The following is a 23,598-nucleotide window of genomic DNA, read 5'->3' as shown; positions in this document are numbered from 1 at the left end:
ACCTCTGAATGAAAATGGCCAGCAATTTACAGAGGGCCAGGAAATGGCAACGGAAGCGGATGTGGTGGTGGTGCTGGTGGGTCACCGGAGGGAAAAAGGGAGGGTGGTTGGGTGGTTTAAAAGGAGTAAAGGATGCAGGCCGTGGGGCATAAACTTACTCCGCTTGCAGCAAATCCATTTCAGGAGCTGTGTGCTGTGCCGATTGATTGAATCCTGGCGGGTGGTTCACATACTGCGTGGTGCCCTGTCCTCCTCGTCGTCGATGCTGACGGCGGTGCTTCTTGCGGGTCTTTCCCTGGTGGTGGTGGTGGCCACTCGGCAGCTGCTTCTGGTGGTGCTGCGTCTGGTGGTGGTGCTGACCCTCGACCACTGGCCTACTGAGCTCCTCCCGCAGCCTCTGCAACTTGGCCTCGTGCTCCAAATGCTGGTTGCTTCGTCTGTGGAGGGCATTCAAAAAGACTGGCCTTAAATGGCTGCTCATAAAGTGAAAGGAACTCTCGCATCAAACGAAGCCCACAACTATTTACATGGTGGTGAAACCGAAAAAACATTTCATTAAACTAATTAGCAGCATTTGAAATTCCTTTAATTGAAATACAATTTGCGATTTATCAATGATTCATAAATCAACTTTCAGGGAGGCAGCTGCAAAAACTTTTAATTAAACCATTTTTGTTTGCCTAATTACGTTTTCAGAATAATTAAATTATTTTACTTTACAACTGCAATGCTCAATAATTGGCACTGTGAGGCATTTTAAGGTTTTAGTTTATCAAGTGTTTATACTCTTGATTTCTGAATACAAAGGAATGCACTAAATTGTAGTAAAATTGCAATACATGAATAAATGCCTCGGCTTCTAATCCTATTTCTTTTTGAGCTTTTTCATCAAGAGTTTAGCATTGGCTTAATAACTGCTCATATTTTCGGTGCGTAAATGGGTATTAAGTATAACTAGAAGATTTTATTTCATTTAAGCTGGTATTTACTCACCGCTGCTTAGGTCCTCGTCTGTGTCGTCGTCTCACAACCCCACGGGAATGCAGAAAGTCCACCTCGTCATCCAGTTGCATTCCGTTTCCCCCAGCGTTGCTGTAGACATGCGCTGGCGTGGATCTCTGTTCCGGCAAAGAAGTGGGCACAATGTGGGAAGGTCGCCGCTCGGACACAAAGTTATTGCCCGAATCATCCTCGATGTCCTTGTTGTCCGACTGAATCTTGCGAGTGTCCACGTTGCGATGAAGTGACTGCGTTTTGTTGCCCGCTTTAGAGCCCATTTCCACCATTGTCATCCTGGCTGGCTTATCAGCGTGAGTTCGTTGTTCCGAGGGAGGCAGCACCTCGTTTTTGTAGCTGGAAGCTTGGGCATAATCGGAGGGCAGTTCCGAACCGGGCTTCACGGGTTCATTGGCACTCTGGAGAAAAGAAATATATATTTATATACCCCATTGGAAGCTCAAGTAAAAATCTTCAAAAAAATCAAATTTGTTTAATGGTTAAATTTCTCAGAAGTGCATAAATTATTTATATTTATAAATGGACAGTAAGCAGAAAACCCGTACAAATTCTCAATTAAACCCTTTTTAAAGTGCTTTTCGGAAATAAAAGCAAAAGCAGAAGGCCGTTTTGCTTTTCCTTTGCTCACCTGACTCTGCAGTTGGCCCTGGCCGGCCTTCAAGTTGACCGGACCGGAGCTCGGGAGCTTGGTCTTCTTGCGGATGATGTCGGTGAGGCCCTCCTCCTCCACCTGCAGTCCCTCGTGGTAGACCTCCTGCTTGAGCTTCTCCAAGTCAAGCTGGAAGGTGGCGTTGAACTTGCTGGGACCCAAGGTCGCTCGACTCGAAGCAGAAGGGGCGGAATCCTCATCCGTAGATTGGCTCGGGGCGTCGGCCAACAGCTGCTCGACCTCCTGGCGCTCCTGCTCCTCGTCGTCGATGGGCGTGTGGGCCACCACCGGACCGGAATCGCCCTCCGGCAGGGCGATGTCGCCCATGAAACCGCCTGCAAGGCCACAGATAAAGCGGTTTAAATTAGGGACATTATAGCGCCGCGCCATAACTTACAAATTGTTTTTAATTATGGGCGACAGGGCGAGAAGCGTATAAATTTTTAATTTAATTGAAATTTCATGTGGCTCCCGTCCCGCTGAGCCGCTGGTAATTTATAATTCGCACTGACAACATCCACTGGCCACTGAAAACTGAACACAAAGCCGTGGCGAACTGACAGTTATTTCGCCAGGACACACACTCTGCATATCCATTTAATCAGTGCATCAGCAGGACAGAAGGACAGCCAGGAGGCAGCAGGACAGCAGGGGGATTCCTGGCCAGCTGATGCCTTTGTTTGGCCACGCGGCGTATACGCAATGTCCACGAGGGAGTGGTCAGTGAAAATGGCAACAGCAACAGCAAAAGCAAGTGAAACTGCAGCAGCAGCGGCGATAACAGTTAACAAGCGGAATATGAAACTGTTGCCCTGTCTGCCCCAGACATGTTAAACAAAATTAATTAAGTGCGTTTGCACATTGCAACAAAAAAGGGTAAAAAAGCAGGGAATGCAAATAAATAATGCTCGTAACCGAACTGCACAGACTCTTCCCATCGAAGTGCTCTGGCATTTGGTCTGTTGAATATTTTAAGCAGATCATTTTAAGCATTCCCCCGGCAGAGGCAACCATCAATCTTTATTTTTCATGTCGGAGAACATTTCGCAGCCAAACAAGCTCTGGATAGAGCAATTCATTTGCCTATAAAGACTGTCTGAGTGCTCCTGCTGAAATGCTGCTGGTTGGCTGCTCGCTGGCTGCTCGAAGCTCGGAGCTCTGAGCTCAGCTTAATTCAAACATAAATAAAATAAAATTGCATTCATGCTATTTACACGGCCGGCACAGTGTGCTCTACAGTGGAGCCTGCTCGAGTGGATAGACGCGGATGCCGAGCGGTTCGTGATAGGGCGGCATTAACGTTAACGCCTTTTGACTTCTGAGGGCCGCTCAACGTGGCCCATATTTCTCTGCTCTGGGATTTCCCACCTGCCCCGGATTGCTTTTCCCCCCTTTTCCGCCCTTTCCCACTCTGCATTTCACCTGCTCATCGTGTCCATCTGGAAGTTGGTAACTCGGAAACTCCGATGTGCAAATGCAGATGCAGATACGGGTGCTGGCAATTTGATTATTACAACTGGAGCGGCAAAACCAATCATCTTTGAGTCTAACTTGTTGGGAAGTGGGTCAGTACAAGTGGCTGAAATAGAGGATGAGCACGAGGATGAGGATGGGGATGGGGAGCAGGCCGTAGAGTCCATCTCCACTGGGAAGGCATCCCAATTGGCTGCACACGTATCCTTTGGGCAATAATCATGGATTTACTGCCTTCGGAAAGCAAACTAGTAATTGCATGGAAAGCAATTAAAATGCGAAAAGGAGATAGTCTCGGTTTTAGGATTTCGGTACTTGGTGGTCAATTATGCATGGAAGATATCGATCATTTCAAGTTCCCTGAGTTTTGCCTAAAAAAGGTGGTATTCAATCTTAAAAAAGAATTCAGGAGTACCTTGTGAACTTAGTTTTATTGATTGGCATTTAAAACTATTTATGTGATATTATGTTTCAAAATTAGTTCACTTTTTGGTAAACTTTTTACTTATAGAAAACATTAGTAACTAATCCTTTTCCTTCTGAAGGTTTCACTGTACTTTGATAACCCCTATGCTGTAACAGCTGAACGTATAAGCATTCTTCTTTGCGAAGCTCCTGCCTTTGGTTTTTCCTCTTCTGCTGCGTGTTGTTTTGGCCAAAATTGCAAATTACATATTTATCAAGCTGCAAACGTTTTTTGATTTAGTTCCCGAAAGTGCAGCAGAGCTTGGCAATCATGGCAGGGAGACTCACTGGCTGGGAGTAAAAAAATCGAAAAAGAGGGAGAGACCAACCGCACAGTTGGTTCGGCAGTGCCCCAATCAATGTCAATCATACGCACCGTAACCGAACTGTGGTCGCATTGCTGCAACTGGAGCAAAAGGAGCACAAACAGGAAATGGTGTTGGCCAGCCACAGCACCCAGAGCACCCAAAACACCCACCATATAGGTTCTATCAAAGATCGGAATGCGAATCATCAGATGTCGGACTCAACCTGAAAATCAAAACCGGAAAAGTAACCTTTCAGGAAATGGGAATCCTGTTAGTTGCACAGATAAGCCATCGCCATCGCCATCGCCCGGCATTCAGTAAAATCTGAATTAAATTACACATCATCTGCCCACGTTTCCCCTGTTCCCTATTTTCCAACTTGCACCATCCCTTGGCCCATTGTTTTTGCTGCAATTGCAGCATGTTGACTTTGAAAACATATCGTATTTACATTTGATTTAACAGTCAAACAAATTTCTAGAATTGCGCAAATATTTACATACACAATCGGGGAAATCTGTACGGCTGCTGTGAACACGTGTGCTCTGTTGTGAATTAAAAATATGTGCTACGCCAGCGTGGCTCTGCATACATGAAATTTAAATTTAAAACACTGCGCACAACCCGCGCACGTCCCACATGGCGGATGATTGATTTGGATGTTGGATGTTGGATGCTGGCAAACGAGCGAGAGAAGCCGAAATGGCAGTTCAACTCTAAAGTGAAACTAGAAGCGGACAGTAACCGACGCTCGACACGTTCCCAGTTGGCATTTAATCCCTTTAACGTTTGCCTGCCAACCGAAGGAGCAAATAAGGACGAAAGCTCCTTTGCTCTGCTCTGCTGACTGGTGGCAATAAAAGAAGACGATGCACTTTACCGAGGAGCAGGCGAGAAAACTTGCCGCATAATGCGTGACAGAGCCTGGCAGTTTAGCCACACTCCCACACCAATACAAACACACACACACACAGGGGAAGTGCTAACAGTCCGTCTAACGGCGAAGGATCAAGTAACGAAGGACTCGTGAAACGGATGCGGAACTGGAGGAATCCAGAGATCCAGATCCAGAGTGCGTAGCGTAGCGCCAACCGTCCGTCTGCAATTTCATTACATTTACGTTAAATGCCTTTGGCCGTCCACTCTGACTGGCAGACAAACAGTTCGCACAAGTGAAAGTAATTAAATTTTTGAGCGTCGCCTCCTTCGCACGAGCACTGCGCCACGCCCACTCGCTTTCCGCCCACATCGCACTAACGAACTGACGCACAGAACGTGCCTTTTTTTCAAGCCGGGAAAAGGGAAAAGGGGGGAAAGGGGGGTGGAGGTTGGGAAAAGGATACTGTGAATTTGAGTCCAGTTGCGCATCCGTTTTATGGCGGCCACAAAAATGTTCAACACATTCCCACTGCACTTTCACCCTCCTAAATCCTGCGTTGCGGGCCACGCGGCGTATGCGTAATGTGGCAACAAGGGCCGCCCACTTTATGAGCTCGGGATCGCAACTGTGAGTTTAATTAAAAATAAAACCCAACCAGCCTTCCAGCCAGCCAGCCAACCCACACACACTGTTCCAGCTGATTATTCGCTCTGGGCGAAGGTTTTATACGTGCGAAAAGCAGCAGGAGGAAGTGGGGCAGCTGGGACAGATGGGGCAACTGTGGCAGCTTCCCCGAAAAACACTCTTAACGCTCCTGATGCGGTGGCAACATTCAGTCCGGAGTCGCTCGTCCATTTTGCGGGTCAAAAGCAAATAATTGAAGAGAACACGTCGATTGCCATTGTTGAGGTCAGTTGGGTACGCTTTCGCTTTACGTTTCGTTTCACCTTTTTTTTTTTTTTTTGCTCTCCGGTTATTTTTTGGGGCCGGAATTCCTCCCCCATTTCCCCACCCCTTTTTTCTGTTATTTATGGCTTTTGTGCTCTTTGGCGGATGTCAATGGTCCGCTGGCTGTGTCATAAAATAAAATACGAGTGTGTGCGCAAATAAAACACGAGCAATTAAACCGAAAAAATGCTTGCGGCTCGAAAAGGATTTGATGCGAGGGAGAAATGCTAATTGATCTGGACTTTTCTGGCGCCAGGTGAACGTGCTTTGAGCTGAAATCTCGTAGTTTGTTGTGCAAATGCTACAGGTGATAGTTGTGTTGAATTTAAAAGCACAAAGACTGCTACTTAAATAATAAAGTCCGATTCTTATAACTTTTGCACTTATATCAAGCAACAGAATAAAGTTGTAGTTATCAATCTTTTTGTTTATTATTATTAAACCAATTGTTCACCTTATCCTTTGATCTAAAATCCCCTATAAAATCTTATATGTATATTTATTATTTATTGTGTTCTCAACAAATCTCTGTGATGTTTACTATCTATTCTGTATGCCAGGAAAATCCCTGTTTGCTTTGACCCCTTTGCATGTCAGTTATCCGAAGGACTTGTACTATAAGTAGAATTAGCCTCGACTGGTCAATTGACTGGTTAACCCGCTGGCTTTCGAATCGCTGCGAGCATTGTAAATATGGCTGTAATTAAGCATAATCCGCCGTGGAGCGCAGAGCAACCGGAAATGCAAACATACGAGTGCATGCATATCACAGTTTCCCCCTTTTCTCTGTGTGTGTGTGTGTATCTGTGCAAAGGACTTCATTCCCCGCACAAGTGCATTTGTGTGTATATTTGAGGGGAGGGGGGAGGTGTGCGTTTGCGTTTGTGTGCGTATTAATTACCGTAGCCATAACAATGAAATTCAATTTGCCGGCCACGCCCCGCGGACATGTTAAATGGGCGGACGGGAAATTCATCATGGCGGGAATTATGTTTTGATAGCAGAGCGGCAAGCAAACAGGCCGTAAAGCAGCCAAAACCAGCCAAAACCGGCAATACCAGCAGACCAGCCAACGGATGGACAGTCGGGCGTTGCCTAAATTAAAGATGAAATCAAGGCAAATAGAGGCGGTCGAATAAACCACTCTGACACAAAATGAACAGAATCCATGGGAATCGCATACGGATGCAGACAGAGCGGAAGGAGGAAGGACACAGGACGAGACGGATGGGAAGGGGATGGATGGGGAATATATATGGTTGGACAAACTAATCCGGCGGCGGCAGAGATTGCATGAAGACCTCGGCCTCGGCCATTAGCCAAAAGCAGCAGAAGGAGCAGCAGCAGCAGGAGCAGCAGTTCTGCGAATCCGTATGCGAGTCCGAATGTTCGGCCAGTTCCGGCTTACTCGCTCCGCCCGAAAATGGAATGGAAGTTGGCCCGTGACGGGTGACCCGGCAGGAGATTTCGGATTTGGGCACGATTTAGGCTCCGGCTTTGTTTGCTTTTTATGAGCGTGTCCGTCGGTGAGTGGGATTCTCGCTTGTTTATTTATGCGAGCAAACATTGCTGCGACGGGGAAACACTTTGCTCTACACAGCGAGATAAATCAATAAGTGGTTCATATTGGGATTTAGGGATTTATTTTCGCTATCACAAATCAGTGGGAAACGATTTAGTTTGATCCAGAAACGCATAAATAACATTTAAAAATGTTTGAGAGCATTTAAAGTATAACTTCCTCATAGTTAGAATAGGAAATATTTGTATTACCTATTTGTAGATAAACTATGTATAGCAAACATTTTGTTAAGTAAGTATTAAGAAATATATTTCAAACTTTATTTCTTAGGCACAAGTTTTCTCCCAGTGCACTGCTAAGTTGAGAAAAACACGAACGGCTTCACTCGAGTGTCAAATGATTGAATAAACGAATCAAATCATGTGTGACAAATTTATCCGAGTGTTTTGACGGTTATCTTCGCCGGCGACTGAAACGTCGAAATGAATCCTAATGAAATGGAAGAGTTCCTCTCTAAATTCCCCTGACACGCCTCGATATCACTGCGAATGCCTTCTGTTTTCTGTTTTCGGTACCACTGTGGCAATCGGTCAACGGCCCACAGAACGGGGCTTATAAAACCACCGACGGTCGCTTTCATGTGATTCTACGACCAGACCATTCGGACTGGTCCGCTCCACTCTCCTAGTCAAACATCCCCAGATCCTCTTTGCGGACTAAATCGCAGATAGAGCCCGGGGCCAAACAATAGAAGGCCAATGTTTGAGTTCCCGCACCGGATTTATGATGGACAACTGCGTCGAAATATTTATGCAGCTGTACGGACAGACGAACGGACAAGCGGACGGACAAACGGACAGGCATTTGTGGAACAACTCCGCAACTACGGCCACTTTGCACCTACGGCAGACGGGAAAACTATTTTCCATTGCCGCCGCAAAAAAAGAGGCGAACAAGCGCGTTCTCGCACAAAGCATTTTTAGAAAAACTTTTTGGCTTGGAGCACGGGAATAGGAGATAGGAAACCCACACAGCCACACTTACTCACATATGTATATATTTATTTTTTCAGCGCTCAGTTTTTCAATTTGAAATGGGGCTGAAAAGCGCAGTCACATCGCCCGATTGTGTGAATATGGCAGTGCGTTCGAGTGTTCAGAGTGAGTGCAGTTTATTCAGTTCACCTACTCAACTTTCGTTGGCACTTTATTACAGCGTCGCCTGCGGCAGGTTCAATAAACCTCGGGATGCACATGGCAACCAGTTGGACCACCCACCCACTCCCACTCCCACTCCTTTGTCACCCAACTCACCAGTGAACCACTGCACCACCCGGGCACCCACTTCTCACTTCTAACAAACAGACACTTGCAGTTGCATCTGATAATTGTGCCATCAGCGCTGCAGTGGCTTCAAATGTGTCGCCGCCGCGTTTATTTTCGTACGCTTTTCGCACATCAGACTGCAAACGATGCCAAATTAAATGCAGACATTTAGTGGCAGGAACTGAAATTCCAGATACCAGCAAAGTGCCTCGTTTAGAGCGCATCGGGGGCAGCTTTCGAATATGTATAATATCTCTATTTCCATTCTCTCAAATATGTATAACTAATTTTGCAAAAGACCGTCATTAAACAGAGAACTGACATTTGGTATTGAGTGGAATATTCAGGTTTTGAATTTTTAATAAGTTCATTGCTGCATTGTATTCATTTAAACATAATTTGAGTTGTGCAAAACAATTTATGTTAATCAGTTGCTCAGGCAACTTACTTCATTTAGGGAAATTAATAACATGAAAATTTACTAAACTGTCCTTGTCAATTTAAATTTGCTTTTACAGCGAGCTACTTGCTTCCAAAAAAAATTCAAGAGTCATGTAAAATGTAATTGAATTGTTATGTCAAAGCTTTTTGCGAGGTCTTGGCTATATTTAGAAATCCGTTTGGCTGTACAATTTATTGTTCGATGCTGGAAGTAGGAGACGCAAAACTCGGAGTAAGACAGCTTTGGCTGCCATAATTCTAATAGAATATTCAGACAATAATGTCGATAAAAGGGTTCAACTGCTGCAAATGAAGCTCGATGCTCGCTCGACTGAATTCGGTTCGATTTGATTTCCCCTGCATATGGATTCCGTATTGGATTTCTGCCACTTGCTTTGACCAAAAAACAAAAATAAACAAAAGACTAGGGAAACGCATTCAATTTGTCTTTGGTCTGTCGCTTTCACTCCAATTTCAAGCTGCGAAAGGGAATGGGAAATCGCAGCAGGAAGCTCAAGGATATGGAAATTTGAAATGAAAATGGAAATCATAAATTGTAGTTAGGATATGGTTTGGTCACTGGTTCTGATTTCTGGTCTCTGGCTCTGGTTTCTGGGCCGATTAACTCGATGTGTATCGCCGCTTTCTGTGATCTGGGCCAACGGCTCGTTGGCTGAGCAATTAAAATAACATTAAACAAATTTAAAATGCGATTTGCATAAATTACGACTCGCCCACAGCTGCAGGCGCTCACACGAACAGGGATTTATACGCACACATGCTCATTAATATATATATGGTACGACTGTACATATGCGAATGCCTGAATGCGATGTGTGTGTGTGTGTGTTGGTGTCTGCCGAAACATAAGCTCCATTTTGTGGCATTATCTGAGCAGCTTTTGAGCTTGTTTGCCTCGCCTGCTTATTTATGCCAATTTGCATAAACAATGATTGCAGCGTACAGCCGGCGAGGATAACAAATTTCGGCAAACAGGTTGCCCAGACACATGGCAATTGTTTGTTTTCTATGTATGTATGCCTGTATGAGAGGTTGTTTACTGCCAAGCACACACACACGCACTAACACACGGAAACGCCCAGAAGTATGCAGCAAAAAGTTTGGGATGCATCCTGCCGTCAGCTGATGCCTGGAATTCCGCAACAGTTGCAGTCGGAGCGTTTACGAGTATTTCGCCCCCTCTGGCCCACTTTGGTGACATGCCATTCTCGTTGGCATTAATTAATTATGTAAACAGCTTAAATGCAAGTTTATTTTATTTACACATGTTTCTGCTCGCTTGCCTGTTTCGAATGGGGTTTCGAATGGGGGGAATGTCATTTCAATAAACGCTTCCCTGAACTACGAATTCTGGTTGGCTCTGCAAACGTTCGCCGCAGTAACAATTCAGGTGGGGCAAGTGCTGAGTTTCCCTGGCTGTTGCAGCTGCAAATGTAGTCAATGCTGGGGCAGAACCCCTTCTTCAGCCAGCTTATCCTTCAAGGGTCTCGGAATCAGCTGCCTCACTTCCGATTTCCCAGCATTTCCGCAGCTGCACTTCCTTTTTCGCCTGCCTTCTGCTCGTTTTTCTCCGCTGGCAAAGCACAAGACTCGCTTTTGAAATTCTCCGATAGCTCTGCTCGAAAGCATGCCGAATCTGTCATCAGGCTTATAATGCACCGAACACCGAGGATATATCTTTTGTCATCTCCTAGGAAAACTGAAAGCTAGGGGAAACTGACAGCCGGAACGAGTTCATTGACATGGCAAACGCTGTATGGCAAACAAATTAATTTGCATAAACGAACGCAATTTGTTTGGCCTGCCAGTCCATAGAATTAATGTAATTTATGTGTTTATTTGTTTGGCTGGAGCGAAGTAAAGCATTAAATAGATGCGGTTTTTAATTAAGGGCATACACAGTTCCCGTCCCGAAAAGTTTGCCAGCCCATTTCCACGTTCTGTGGCTTTGTAAGCTGATCCTGCTGGCTGTTTTTGCGGTGAGCATCCCAGCCATCTGCCCCTCAGCCCATCCATCCCCCGTTCCTGCCCAAAAAACCCCCTCGAAAAAGCTACAAACTAACTCAATCCGTCTGCACACAATGCTAAAAGTGCGAATTGTAAATAGTTTCTGGCATCGGGCTGCCGCTTAGCTTAGCGATGGACTTTCTGCGAGTCCTGCAGGCACTAAGCAGGTATGGAGGATTAAGCTCGAGGATTTCTAAAAGGATATATACCCAGCACTGCAAAAAAACCAACTCAGAGGGTTTATTAAAATCCATGGAGCTAGTTGAGATAACATATACTTGTTTAAAAGCAAATGGTTTCGTTTCAATAATTGAAGTATTTCTAAAAGCAAAAGCTTTTGCTCAGTTTAAATAACCATGCCAGCATAAATAACTGATATATTATATCTAAAGATCTAATATGCTAAAGAAAGTTGCACATTTACGATTTTAGTCGTTTTTATACAGCGTGCACTTGAAGCTCTCCTATTGAGTAATTCCCAGCTGAGCTGCAGTTTCTTTCCCCCAAGATTTATGCCTGCGTTTCGGGGCAAGAAGTCTCCGCCTGCGAAACACGACCCGTTGCCATCGCTATATCCTGCCACTCCCCCTAACTCCCCCTAACCCCTCCCAATCCCCCCTCACATCCTTCAGCTATGCATGCAGTGCCTTCGAAGTGCCTTTTTATTTGAGAGCGCGAGCGGCTTTAGTTTGTTGCCTTTCAGCCGCGCTATTCTGCCTTTCTGCCATTTTGCAAGAGTTCTATGTGAGTGTGAGTCCTGCGGGGGATTCCCCCACTTGCCACTGTATGTGTGTATGTGTGTGTGGGTGGGTGGATGGGGATTGGTGGTAAATTATTTGCAGTCACTTGGGCAGGTTGTTTGAGCGGAGGAGAAAGGCTGCGCCTTCCAGGCCACTTGAAGCCATCGCGAACCCGCCAACAACTGACATTTTGGTCGTCCTGGCTTTGCGGTTGCGATTGTGATGCTGTTGTCATCATTACTGTCGTCGACTTGGAACCACCCACCACCTCCCCTCGGGAAAAGGCATCCCCCTTCCCCCTTTGGCGCTGCCATTTGCGGTTTGATTTCTCGGCCTAGCCCACAACCATTATTTCGCTCGCTTTGAGGCAAGTTTGCGCCCTGGGTTTGTGTAAATTAATTAGCGACTCAGCTCGCAGTAAATTCCTTAAAGTGTTAGACAACGAACGCATTATGACACGAGCCCCAATTTCCAGCTCCAAAATGCTCTCTAGTTGCCTGCTCAAAGGCCTTAATTAACTTTCGAGCATTTGCTGTGTGGAAATTGTTGAGTAATTCCCCCAGCACCCCAGTAGTGTGTGTGTGTGTGTGTGTGTGGCTGCACTTTCCGGGGGATTTTCGTGTCTGACACGCACATTGCACATTTTCGGCAAATTAAATTCTCCACTCTCAAATTGCCCCGAACTTCAAATTGAAAGTTGATTAGCAACACCCCTCGCACGCCGTGGATTTGATCTCGTTCGGAAATTAAATTAGGTTGCCAAGGAAGAAGAGCGGCTGTTGTTTATTTACCCCCATTTCTACCCAATTTCAATGGATTGCCCCGTGCATTTGCATATATCAGCAAGCCGTTCATTGGATTCCCAGACTGGGCAATATAAATCGGCTTTGACCCAATTTTTTGTGCAGGGCCGCAGTGCGAGCAAACAATTCATTAATTGTGGAGTGCGAACGGGAGTGGAAAAACCCCGAGGCGGTCATGATTGATTGTGAAATTGCGAAAGTACGGAGGGAGCTCCCTTTCTCGAATCCAGATGGGTGATATATGTGGTGGTGTGACCTATCTGGCAATCGAGCCGCCAGACGTCGACCTTCAGCAAATGACACACAGGAATCGTCATCCACAATGGGCTTAAAAGCGATTGGAAGTGATTAAGTGGGGTTTCCGAGCATAAAGAACATAAAAGTGTTTACCTAACCACAGATCTGATGCATTTTTAAACAATTTTCATTATTCCTATGCTGAAACATAATAAATAGACACAATAAAGTAAAGCTCTATTAAAAATTCAATTTCGCAATATTGATGCTGTTGAACATTGCAAAGACTGCATTCATTAGCTTAGTTGACTAATCCCTATAAAGCCACATATATTTTTGTATTCATTAAAGCGCGTAAAAGCATTAAATGAACTGTCACTTCCCGATGATTTATATTGAGAATATCTGATAAATAGTGGCCTAAATAGGCATAAATTAACTTGTTTAAATAAATGTGGATTTAATGTTATGTATGCTTAGTGATATTTATGGGAAATATTGCACCCCGTCCGATAAACACTGAATTAGTGTTACTTCTGTTCGAAAGTGTTGTTATTTGTGTTGCATAAATATTTGATATTCATAAAAGTGATTTCCCTGCCGTTTGCATTCACGATTTCTATTGTCAAACACTTGACGACACATTGGCAATAGTATTTGGGGCGGAAGTCGTTTGCCCTCCCTAATATTCGAATACTTTGGGTAGTTTACCGCCTGAGGAATGTCTGTCCTTCAGTGGGGAAAGTGGGTGGTGGGGTGGTTGGGTGGCCGAACGGGAGGATTGCCGGGGGGAACAACTTTTTGACAATTGATGTGAGCAAATACTTATAGATAGACCCGCAGATAAACTTGCCTTCCACCACTTCGAGGCAGACAAATTGCAATGGAGGATAAGGACGCGGAGGAAAGGGATAGGGGTGCGGAGGATTCGCAGGATACGGATACGGATACGGACAGACCAAGAGGACCGCCATCGATACGACGCATTCGCACGGCTCTCGCAGTCAATTTCCTTACATTTTCCCTGCTTTTTTATTATTTCCTCTCGTGTTTTTTTTCGCAAACTAAGGTAAATTCAATTGAATCGAGCAGGAAAGCGGCTCTGATCGGAGGGGTAGGTGGAGGGGACAGGATGCAGGATGAAGACAGAGCATGCCACAATAGCGCTTAATTTTCAGCGCTGCAACAAGCGGCTGACAGGGTTTTTCCTTCCGAGGGGGCGGCCATAAATAATGTCGAGTGGGGGGCGGGGACGGAGGCGGGGGTGGGTGGGGGTGTGGCAATCCCCTTTCACGTGTGTGTGCGCCTGTCTACGTCTCGAGTTAACAAGACTTTTCGCTTTTACTCAAACTCGCAGGCTAACACAATTTTCAAAGCTTTTGTCTTGGCACGACTTTACTGGGGTATCGGCGAAATCAGATATGCACTGTGACAAAATATTCGATTACTTGCAAGCGAACAAAGTCTGTCACTTAGGGTGCTTATTAAAAATTTCCCACCAAAAAAATGAATTTTTTCTTGCAGATAACTTACTTAGGAAGCTTTAAATGTGGATCAGAATAGTTACACCTTTTGAAGCTATCATTGTTTATTAAGGGATCAGTAAACAACAGACAAATTACCAATAAAAAATGTTTGTTTTGGCCAAAAATTTTTATAAAATTGCTTGTAAAATCCAGTTTTTTAGAAATATCTCAGGAAGTAGTATTCCAAATGTGGAATGGCTCACATCGTTGAATTCGTAATGAAATTTCGAATCGACTGGTATTCACGCCTAAAAATGTTGAAATTTGAGCATTTTTTGAAAAAAATGATTATGTTACCCCTTACGAAAAATGCGAAAAATGGCCATAAATCATTTTTTCTTTAATCGTCCAAAAAGTTATAGGTGTTGTTAACCTTGGTCATAAGGTGCTTAAAACAGTATTTGGTTCCGCTGTAAGTCACTTTTTGGCCTTATTACAACCGAAAAACCACTCAGAATGTAGTGTTTTTTTTTACCGAATTGGTATTTTAAGAAGAGTAGCTTATTTTGTTCTCAGTGTGAATACATAGATTCGGGGCTCGGAGATTGGCTCACGGCGGAGTTGAATCAACGCCGAGGCGAGGCAAATGCGAAGCCATTTCCGTGACCCGTGGGATGTGTGATGTGGGATGTGCGATGTCGGTGAAAAAGTGGGTGTGGAATGTAGCCATGTGAGATGTCTAACGTGTGCACCCTTTCCCCTTCCCCCTTCTATTCCCGTTCCCATTCCCATTCGCATACTCACCGGCCTTGCAGGGATCCATGTCAATGTCTCCGGATACCTTTGGTGTCACATGCAGGCGCATCAGCTGCTCGATGGTGTATTTGCTGCGGTAAGGTCGTCGCAGTCGCCGGATGGTGCCCAGATACGCGTCGAATTGTTGCCGATGGTGGAGGTGGTGGTGCCTCAGACCCTCCTCCTCCTCGTCCACCTCCATCTCCTCCGCATCCCGCTTCCCGCTGACATCCTGCTCGACGGGATCCGATAACCTTTGCAGGTGGACGCCGCCATCCGCGGAATTCTCGCGCCTGTGGCCATTTTCGGCTGCCACGCGATCCGCGGACGCAGGTAGTCCGCGATGTGGCCTCGGGTTCTTGGCACTCACCGAGATGAGCACCACCAGGAGTCCGGTGGCCAGCAGTAGGACGCAGTTCATCCAGCTGACGCCCAGGGGCGTGCCACGCCTCCTACGCATCGCAGTGGACTCGAATTCCAAATGCCTCGCCTTTTAATTAAAACCTTTATGCTCTTTTGTTTTTTTGCTCAGTTCACTTTACGTTTCGTGACCAACGTAACTTTATATTTGGTTGTGCCTATCAATTTGCTAGTAATTGTTCTTCTGCATTTTCGATTAGCACGTGCCGTACCTGCAATTGAAATAAAACGAGTTAAACCAAAGCGCAGAAGCGAGTGATTAGATTGTACGTCATGTGTTCGAATCGGCTTCATTCAGGTTTGCACCAGACTTGCTGGAATTATTTGCACTGACTCAGTTCGCTTTCCATCGCACTTGTTTTGCCTCCCAAGCTCTCTTTGAACCCCCGATAACCCTTTGTCCCATAAAATCGTACTGAACTTGCACTTGACAATCAGTTGTTGTTCCCCGACCATGAAAAATTTGCCAACAGATTGCATTGGGAAAGGTAGAACGTTCTATAGTTATTTATTTATATTTTTTTTTAAACGAAAGTATATGCTATACATCACATCATATCAATCATAGAAAAATAATAGTGATGAACCTTCGTAAGACAGCACTTTTAATAAATCAAGTATTTCCATATATTTTTAAAAATATGGTGCTAAAAACAGATGATCTTGTACTTTTTTTAGTTGTTAGTCTGGAGGTCTGTGTTCCCAAGCCCCCCTGAACCGGTGATAACCCTTCGGAATGACCGGCACACTCGGCGATAAAGCTCTATTGATTTGTTGTTGTGCGGCCATGAATTATTTGTATTTTTTAGCGGAAATAAACGGCGCACTTTCACACACATCGCTGGGTAAATGGTAAATACAGAGCTGAAATGGGCGAGGATTAAATTGCGAAAATGCAGATCAAACGGCAGCCGTAGCATCACCATTCTCCATTCTCGATTCTCCGGGGGAAAGCAATTTACTTATGCATTTCCAATCGGGGTTATCTTGGAAAGCCGGCTTTCATTTGCAATTTGAATACGTTCTCCGGCTGGGAAATGTCAACCGAGCGGATGCATTTGCTAATTCGGAGCTCCACAACTGAGGCTCCGATGCAATCGATGCAGTAGAGTTCCTCATCAATATTGGGATGCTGTATAGCAGAAAATATCTCCCGACAGGCGGCAGGCAGATAATATCAATCTGTGCACACCCGGCGACTTATTTACATACGAAACATGAACATCTGCGCCTCGGGCGATCATAAAAACTTGGCCAGTCGAGCCAAAGACAAAGGAGGTGTAAAAGTCGACAGATGGGCGGGAAATATATAGAGAATAGGGAGAATAGGGAGGGAAGTCGGTTTAGGGGAAATGCTTGGGCAGTAAATCCATAAAACCGGGCCAGGTAAGTGCGCCGCCTCCAACTTAGCACTCAATTAAATCCGAGGGAGAAGCCGAAGGCGATGAAGAAGGCGCAGGCACCTCGACAATGTACAATAACAGGTAATTAAAAATCGCTTAGCTGCGACCCAGGAACCCAGGCAATTCACAAAACCTTTTCAATTAACTTGAATGTTTGGCCAGGACCATTGTCATCAGGCCGCTGCTGCTTTTGTTGCTGCTGATTTTCTTCAGCAATTGTGGCAATTTCATTAAATCATTTCATTTCCGGCCCCCCGCAAACACACACAAACACCACCGAAGAGCGAAACAAATCAAGGACTCGCTTGGCTTTTTATGGCAAATTAAGTTGCCTTTTGTGCGGTGATGGTGGTAATGTTGCCGCTGCTGTGGCAATGCCACCCAAACAGCCAAACAGGCAACTAGCAAATAAAGCCAAACGCCGCACAGACAATTCAACGGCGAACAGAACGCCGTGGACAGAAGTTGAGTTCAGTTCTCGCAGAACGGCAAAAGGAGAGTGCAACATATTTTCTTAATTTCATTTCGTTTAATTTCACTCGGCGAACGTAGCAAAGGCAGCAAGGGGAGCAAAAGGAGCAGCGGGAGCTGCTTCGAGGGGGAAACCACCGCATCAGCAGCCATTTCCATAATCCACGCTCGCATAATTACGTATACGCCGCATGGGACCAACGGCAAGGACGAGAATGATGATGATGACGGCGCTTTTCCTGCTCCTGCTGCTCCTGCTGCTGCTGCCTTCTCATTTAAGTGAAATTAAAAATTCAATTGATAAATTCCAAACTAAATAAGCGCTGGCAGATGAGGAGAAAAGTTACTTGAAATGTACGCCCCGCGTAAGCTCCTGATTTTTTCTCAGGCTCCTTTGTTGCCACGTCTGGGCCAGCAAATTCGAAAACCGTTGAAAAGTATGTTAATTGGCTAAAGCAAGAGCTGCCTCGTACTTTAGCCACTTTTCTCATTATGATTTTCATGCCAGCCTTCCTCCATTCATTTACCATACTTCCTCTTAAAGACCTTCTACAAAATGCGTTGTTATCGCACCCACATGGAAATTTAAAGGTGCATTCTTATCAGGCTTGTGGGTCAATTGCCACTGCGATTGGGCGGCGTAAACAAATGCGAACTGTAGTACGTAATAGCTGACAAATAAACAAGTGATCCGGAGTGCTCTTTGGATCCGCTGGAGTGGAGGTACTCGACTCGCTTTCGATTCGCACTCGAGAGCTTTTGGATGTCATTTTCAAATGGCACGCGCCATTTACTTTTAGTTTAATTAGATGCGATAAGAGTGCCGGCAAGCAGATATCCTTCGCTCCTGGCAACTGGCTCTCGACTGCTGGCTCCTTGCTGCTGGCTCCTTGCTCTCCGCTCAAAGCCATCAATCAGGCTTGTCAAGTGCTCGCAACTTCCCAACTACAAGAGCTGACAATGACAAGCGTCAAGTGGCCGGGGAATCCTTGTTTTCCACTCTGGGCGGGGTTCCATTTCCCAGTTTCTGATTTGCAGCAGCAGCAGGACTAGACTCGCCCCCTGCCGTTTTTAGTGTTTTACAAGAGCAAATCCTGACAGGATACGAAGCTGCGGAGCTCTTTGTTTGCCTAATTTTGATTTTCTCCGTTTGACAGTTGACATTCGCAGTTGCGAACTACCCGAAGTGAAAGATATGAATTGAAATGGCTTTCGAATACGCAAGGAAGCATTTGAGCAAGGACCTCGCTGAATTGAAGTTCAGCAGCGTGGCTGTGGCAAACGAGTTGTTTAGCGCGTTAACCCGCCACTTGGCGACTTTTCGCAATTTCGCATTTTCGGGTTGGGACATTTTCACTGCCTTGGCAAGGACATCGAAATGCAGTCCACACTGGCGAGGCCAGGGCAGCGTGACTTGGCTAACAAGTGGGCGGAGGAGTCTCAATTTGGAAACAACTTAATTTCAATTACTGACGCAAAGCCCGGGACATGGACAGTCGAAATGCTATAATGAATCGAGGCGGGGGCTGCGGAGAGTGGGAATCTCCGCCTGCTGCTGCTGCTGCTGCTGCTGCGGCCGACTTTTATGCGATTTAAAATGCTCCACAAGCGCAAAATGCAGCCAGGCGGCTGAACTAACAGCAGGCAGGCAAACAAACAGACAAGCAGGCAGGCAGGACATTCGTGGTGGAGGGGAAGAGGAAGCCTCTGGCAGGACGACAGCCAGAACCGAAACCAGAACGAATCCGAAGCCAACGGCAAATAATTAAACTTGGCTGCCAGGCACCTGTGGCCCTTGTACGCCAGGTCAGGCCATGGCCAAGAGCTCCTCCTCCTGCTGCTCCTGCTGCTCCTGCTGCTCCTCCTGCACATCCTGCATCCCAGGATCCCAGGATCCTTGTATCCCTGTATCCAGTATCCTGTATCCTGCAACTGTGGCCCGGCACAAACGCAATGAGTGGGTGGCGCAGGGGGAGTCCTGATTATTTAGCAGCTCGGCATGTGAATGTAAATAAAGTTCAGCCATAAAATACCCGCAGACAGATACAGAGGCCAGGCGGCCGCCACCCTTTCTTTTTTGGGGTCATAATCTGCAACAGAAGCAGCAGGACGATGCAAATAACCACTGGCTGGGCGGAGGACCTCACAGCTCACAGCTCTCAGCTCAGAGCGAAGGATCTGCGATTTATTTATAAACTTGCCTGGCTGCCAGCACCGGCACTAAAGTTAAGAAATAATTAATACTAACAACGACGAATGACGAGCGTCCTGTGGCCAGGGAATTTGCCGCCCGACACGGCCCATTGGCGCCATGGGATGCCCACCTTTGCATCTCATCTCGTCCTGCGGAAGGACTCCTCCTCCCCTTTGCGCGCCCCCTGTGTTGTTTCGGGTCATGAATAACAATTGCCGGGGCAACAGGGAAACTGGGGAAACAGCAGCAGCGAGGCGGCTGCAGAAATATGGCGGCAAAGATTTCTTTTTATGGTGATTGCGTGGGAAAACGCCTGCCAGCCGGGCGATAAAATATGAAAAGAATAAAACGTAAAACAGCCTCGCCAGTGCAAATATGAAAGGCGAGCGAAATCCTTTTAATTTGGCAAATAAAAAAAAACGAGAAAGAAACGGAGGAAGGCCGCTGAACAAATTTCCGTGAAAGCTCTGCGTCGAGGAAAACTGGCGACTTAACTTTTGGCATGTAAATGCGTGCAAGTGAAAACGATCCGAGAAGCTGATGGAAAACGGAAAAGTTTTCGGCCAACTACAAAGTGCCGAAACCGCGGCCAAGGCAATCGAAGCCATTGAAACTAGAGAACTGTAGATTGAGGGCAATCTGTAAGCCATCCAAAACATTCGGAGCACTTTAAATGGGCCAATTAAGAGGGGATAATAATAACCAGAAGAAATATGACAAAAAGTGGCATTGCACATAAATTAGTCTGGCTGCGCGGCGGCTAAGTGAAATATAAAATCTGCTTAGACTTAAATTAATTGCACTCGGGGAGGGGGATGAAGAAAGAGGGGGCGGGGCCACAGGAATGACAGGACTCAGCCATCTGGAAGTGGAGGCACTCACCCACACGCTCGCAGACAAACAAGCACTTGCGACATATCATTAACTTTGCTTTATAGCAACCAAAATTGGGAAGCAACTTTGGGGTCGGAGGAAAAAAACTCAAAGCTTTGGGTGGCGTGGCAAAAGATGAAGTGAAAATACAGAAGAAATAACTCGTGGAGTTTGCGATGCGGCTGGGGTGACACTTTCTATAAGGAGGTGGCAAGGAGGTGGTGGAGCTGGCTTCAAGGACCCGGAGGATGTGGATGCGACGGCTGCTTGTTAGCAGAAAGGCGTCAGCTGTAGTGCCTACATGCGGAAAAATACTTGTATTTTTTCGAGGGGGAAATTCACTGAGATACATGGGATAAAGTAACTAATAACAAATTATGAAAAACTAGAATACAATGTTTAAAAACATTTATTTTCAATATATTTTCAGTGTTTTTAAATTAAATTCTTAAATTTATAATTTATAAATGTTAATATTTTTCTTTTAGGAATACCTATTTCAATGTAATTAAATTCCTGAAAAGATTTGCTGCTGTGGACACAGGACCCTTGTCGAAAAATCCCGAAATTCATGGCAGCAGAAGCAGCAGCATAAGCAGATACAAGACACTCCCTAATATCCATAAAATAACTCAAATCTCTTTGGCAGATTGCCGCCTTGCCCGTTCGGCAGGTAAATTTGGGGTTTAATAATACCTGTGGTCTATCCGACGTCAAGTGCAGCTATCAACCTTCGGGCTGCCCACTCCTCGGGCTTAATTCGCTTTTAATTTTTGCCCTGCTGCGACAGCAAAAATGCTGAAAAATTCCCCATTGCCATGGCGAAAAAAAGAAACCGAGCGGAGGAACAGGACCGAAAATACAGGAGAAATTTGTTAAGCACGCGCTATCAGTCTGAAGTGCGTGTTTCGAGGATGAGAAGGCGGGTGGCGCAAAAGGAAATGGAAGAGGCGTCCTGGGAAAGGGAATCCAAATGAATTCTATTCAAAGCGCTGCTGCTGCCACAAAATATGAAATGAAATGTTGTCGCCGGGGAGAGAGGCAAAGAGAAAGAGGGGACTGTCCAGGAGGAGAAATGTTGTTAAGAAATGCATACGCGGGCAATTTTTATTCCTTGCCGTCGCAGTCTCAGTCGTCCTGCGAAAGCAAGGGCAGATCCTGCTGCTTAAACACGAAATACGAAATGCTTAATGGCCAAGTTGCCACAAAACGTTTGCCAGACGAGGGCCAACTCAGTGGAGCAAAAATGAAATGCGTTTTCTGGCTCCCAAGGACCACGGACCAAGGACCTTTCTCCCTGTCTGTGCGTGTGTTCGTGTGCGTGTGTGTGGGTGTGCTTATTGGAGCGTAAGCAACCTGGGCAACAATATCAATATGCGTCTTTTGTGCCAGAGCTTCCTCCGCTGACAATTGTCCGCCGCCGGAAGTTGATATTCTGGCAAGCGGAAGTGTTAGGGGAAAAACCCCCCGCCACCCCCCTTTTACCCCACCTCTTGCCAGCCGAAAATCATATTTTCCATTTCATTTTGCTGCCTTTCTCCACGCATAAATTTCCATCAGCAGCCGGCAGCCAGCAGCCAGCAGCCAGCGATTCAGACAAACAAAGTGCGCAGCATATGAAAAAGTGAAAAAGTTACCAAGACAAAAGGCAGCCAAAGCCAATTAAGGCTAATGCCTGCCTGCGGACCCTTTGGGCTTACCTTTAACTGCCGTCGAAGAAGGAGGATCGTTGGTCAGAAAAAAATCAAATACGCTGAGAAGGAATGCAGCTGAGGAATTAAATGGCCAGACAAGATGAGTTGGGTCCGCGGAATCGAGTTCGTTGCCACCGGGCAGGAATTCCCTTCTATTTCGCGGCTTTTCGTGGGCACCTTGACTCTCAATGGTTCCGTATTGCCAATAAAACACACATCAGACACAAAGCGAAATCAGAAAAGATTCTATTTTAATTATGCCGGCGGCCTTTAGATTGCCAATTGACGAGAGATCTGCTCTGCGATTTACTGTTCACTTGTTTTTGTTTTTCCCCCCGTTTGTCAGTTTGCTGGTTTGTTTGTTTTTGTGCGGGACGAAAAGCGGAAAAGTGGAAACCGCACGGCGGAGATAGTAGCGTGAGCGTAAGACGCAGAACACCCACAAATCAAGCGACGCTGGTGGTGCCGAAAGTGCGGAGGAGCCGGGGGAATTGTCAGTGGTGCACACACCGCGTGCCGTTTTTTATTTATAGCCATTCAACGCTGCGCTTCTATCAGCAACAGCAATGAAACGGCAGCAACATTCACGCAGCAGCAGCAGCAGTGGCAGCAGCAGCAACATGAACGACAGCAACATCAACGACGGGACGACGGGACGGCAGCAACCTCAACAAAAACAGCGTGTTTTTGTATTGTCGTCGGGCAGGGGAAACCAGAGAAATTAATAATAATAACGCAAAACCAAAGATCAGGGTAGAAACTGATAACGTTCTTAATGCACACACAGTGATCATAATCGGATTTCAATAGAAAGTGAGCAATACGCGCACAAAGTTAGTGATTAGCAGAGCTAAAACCCTTGATTCACTTGTTGAATAGTTCGATGGAATAACTCTCAGCATTTGCAGGTAGAAATCCTGGTTTGCCAACCCAAAAAACACTCACTTCACAGGCCGTTAAATTTATCCTTGTGCCCTTTGCGGATGTTTACGTTTGGCCATTTGATTCAAACAAGTTTGTTGCCAATATTCTTTTGTTTCGCGGTGCCGATTCCGATTTTACTGCGAAAGCACGTCCGTCCACGACCGAAGTTACTCGCGATTTGAGAACATAAACAGAGCAGCCAGACGCAGCCAGCCGAACTGATTCCATCGAGAGCATGCGCCGAGAACAACTGAGGCAAGATGCCCAACAGGCGGCAGCGTTTGAACCGCCGACGAGCAAAAACAAAGGCAAAGACTTTGAGGGGGGCAGTGTCCTTTGCAAGATCAAAGATCTTTCGAAAAAAACGTAAAAAACAGTTCTCACTCAAAACGTTTCTTATGATAAGAAGGAATTGATACACATAAAATACTCCAAATTATCAATTAAATCATTTCGTTGTTTAATTATTAATTGATTTTAAAAGAAGAATATTTTTAAAGAAGAAGATTGTAACAAACGATA

At 45.7% G+C, this 23,598-nt stretch overlaps 1 protein-coding gene across 1 annotated transcript in view; it reads right to left on the bottom strand.

Annotated features, from left to right (window-relative positions):
- The window catches only part of LOC108099533 (dorsal-ventral patterning protein tolloid), a 28,326-nt gene extending 5,043 nt beyond the window's left edge, over positions 1 to 23,283 (bottom strand). The window contains exons 1-5 of the mRNA XM_017203105.1: positions 23,098 to 23,283; positions 15,107 to 15,729; positions 1,646 to 2,001; positions 994 to 1,415; positions 159 to 437 (exon numbers count right to left, since the gene is read on the bottom strand). Coding sequence (XP_017058594.1) covers positions 159 to 437; positions 994 to 1,415; positions 1,646 to 2,001; positions 15,107 to 15,557 — 1,508 coding nt within the window. The 5' untranslated portion in view covers positions 15,558 to 15,729; positions 23,098 to 23,283. The remainder of the gene's footprint in view (positions 1 to 158; positions 438 to 993; positions 1,416 to 1,645; positions 2,002 to 15,106; positions 15,730 to 23,097) is intronic.
- Between the last annotated feature and the right edge of the window lie 315 nt (positions 23,284 to 23,598).

Source organism: Drosophila ficusphila, unplaced genomic scaffold (assembly GCF_018152265.1).
Source record: "Drosophila ficusphila isolate 14025-0441.05 unplaced genomic scaffold, ASM1815226v1 contig_791, whole genome shotgun sequence".
Taxonomy (NCBI): Eukaryota; Metazoa; Arthropoda; class Insecta; order Diptera; family Drosophilidae; genus Drosophila; species Drosophila ficusphila.
This window is presented reverse-complemented; position numbering and strand designations above follow the sequence as displayed.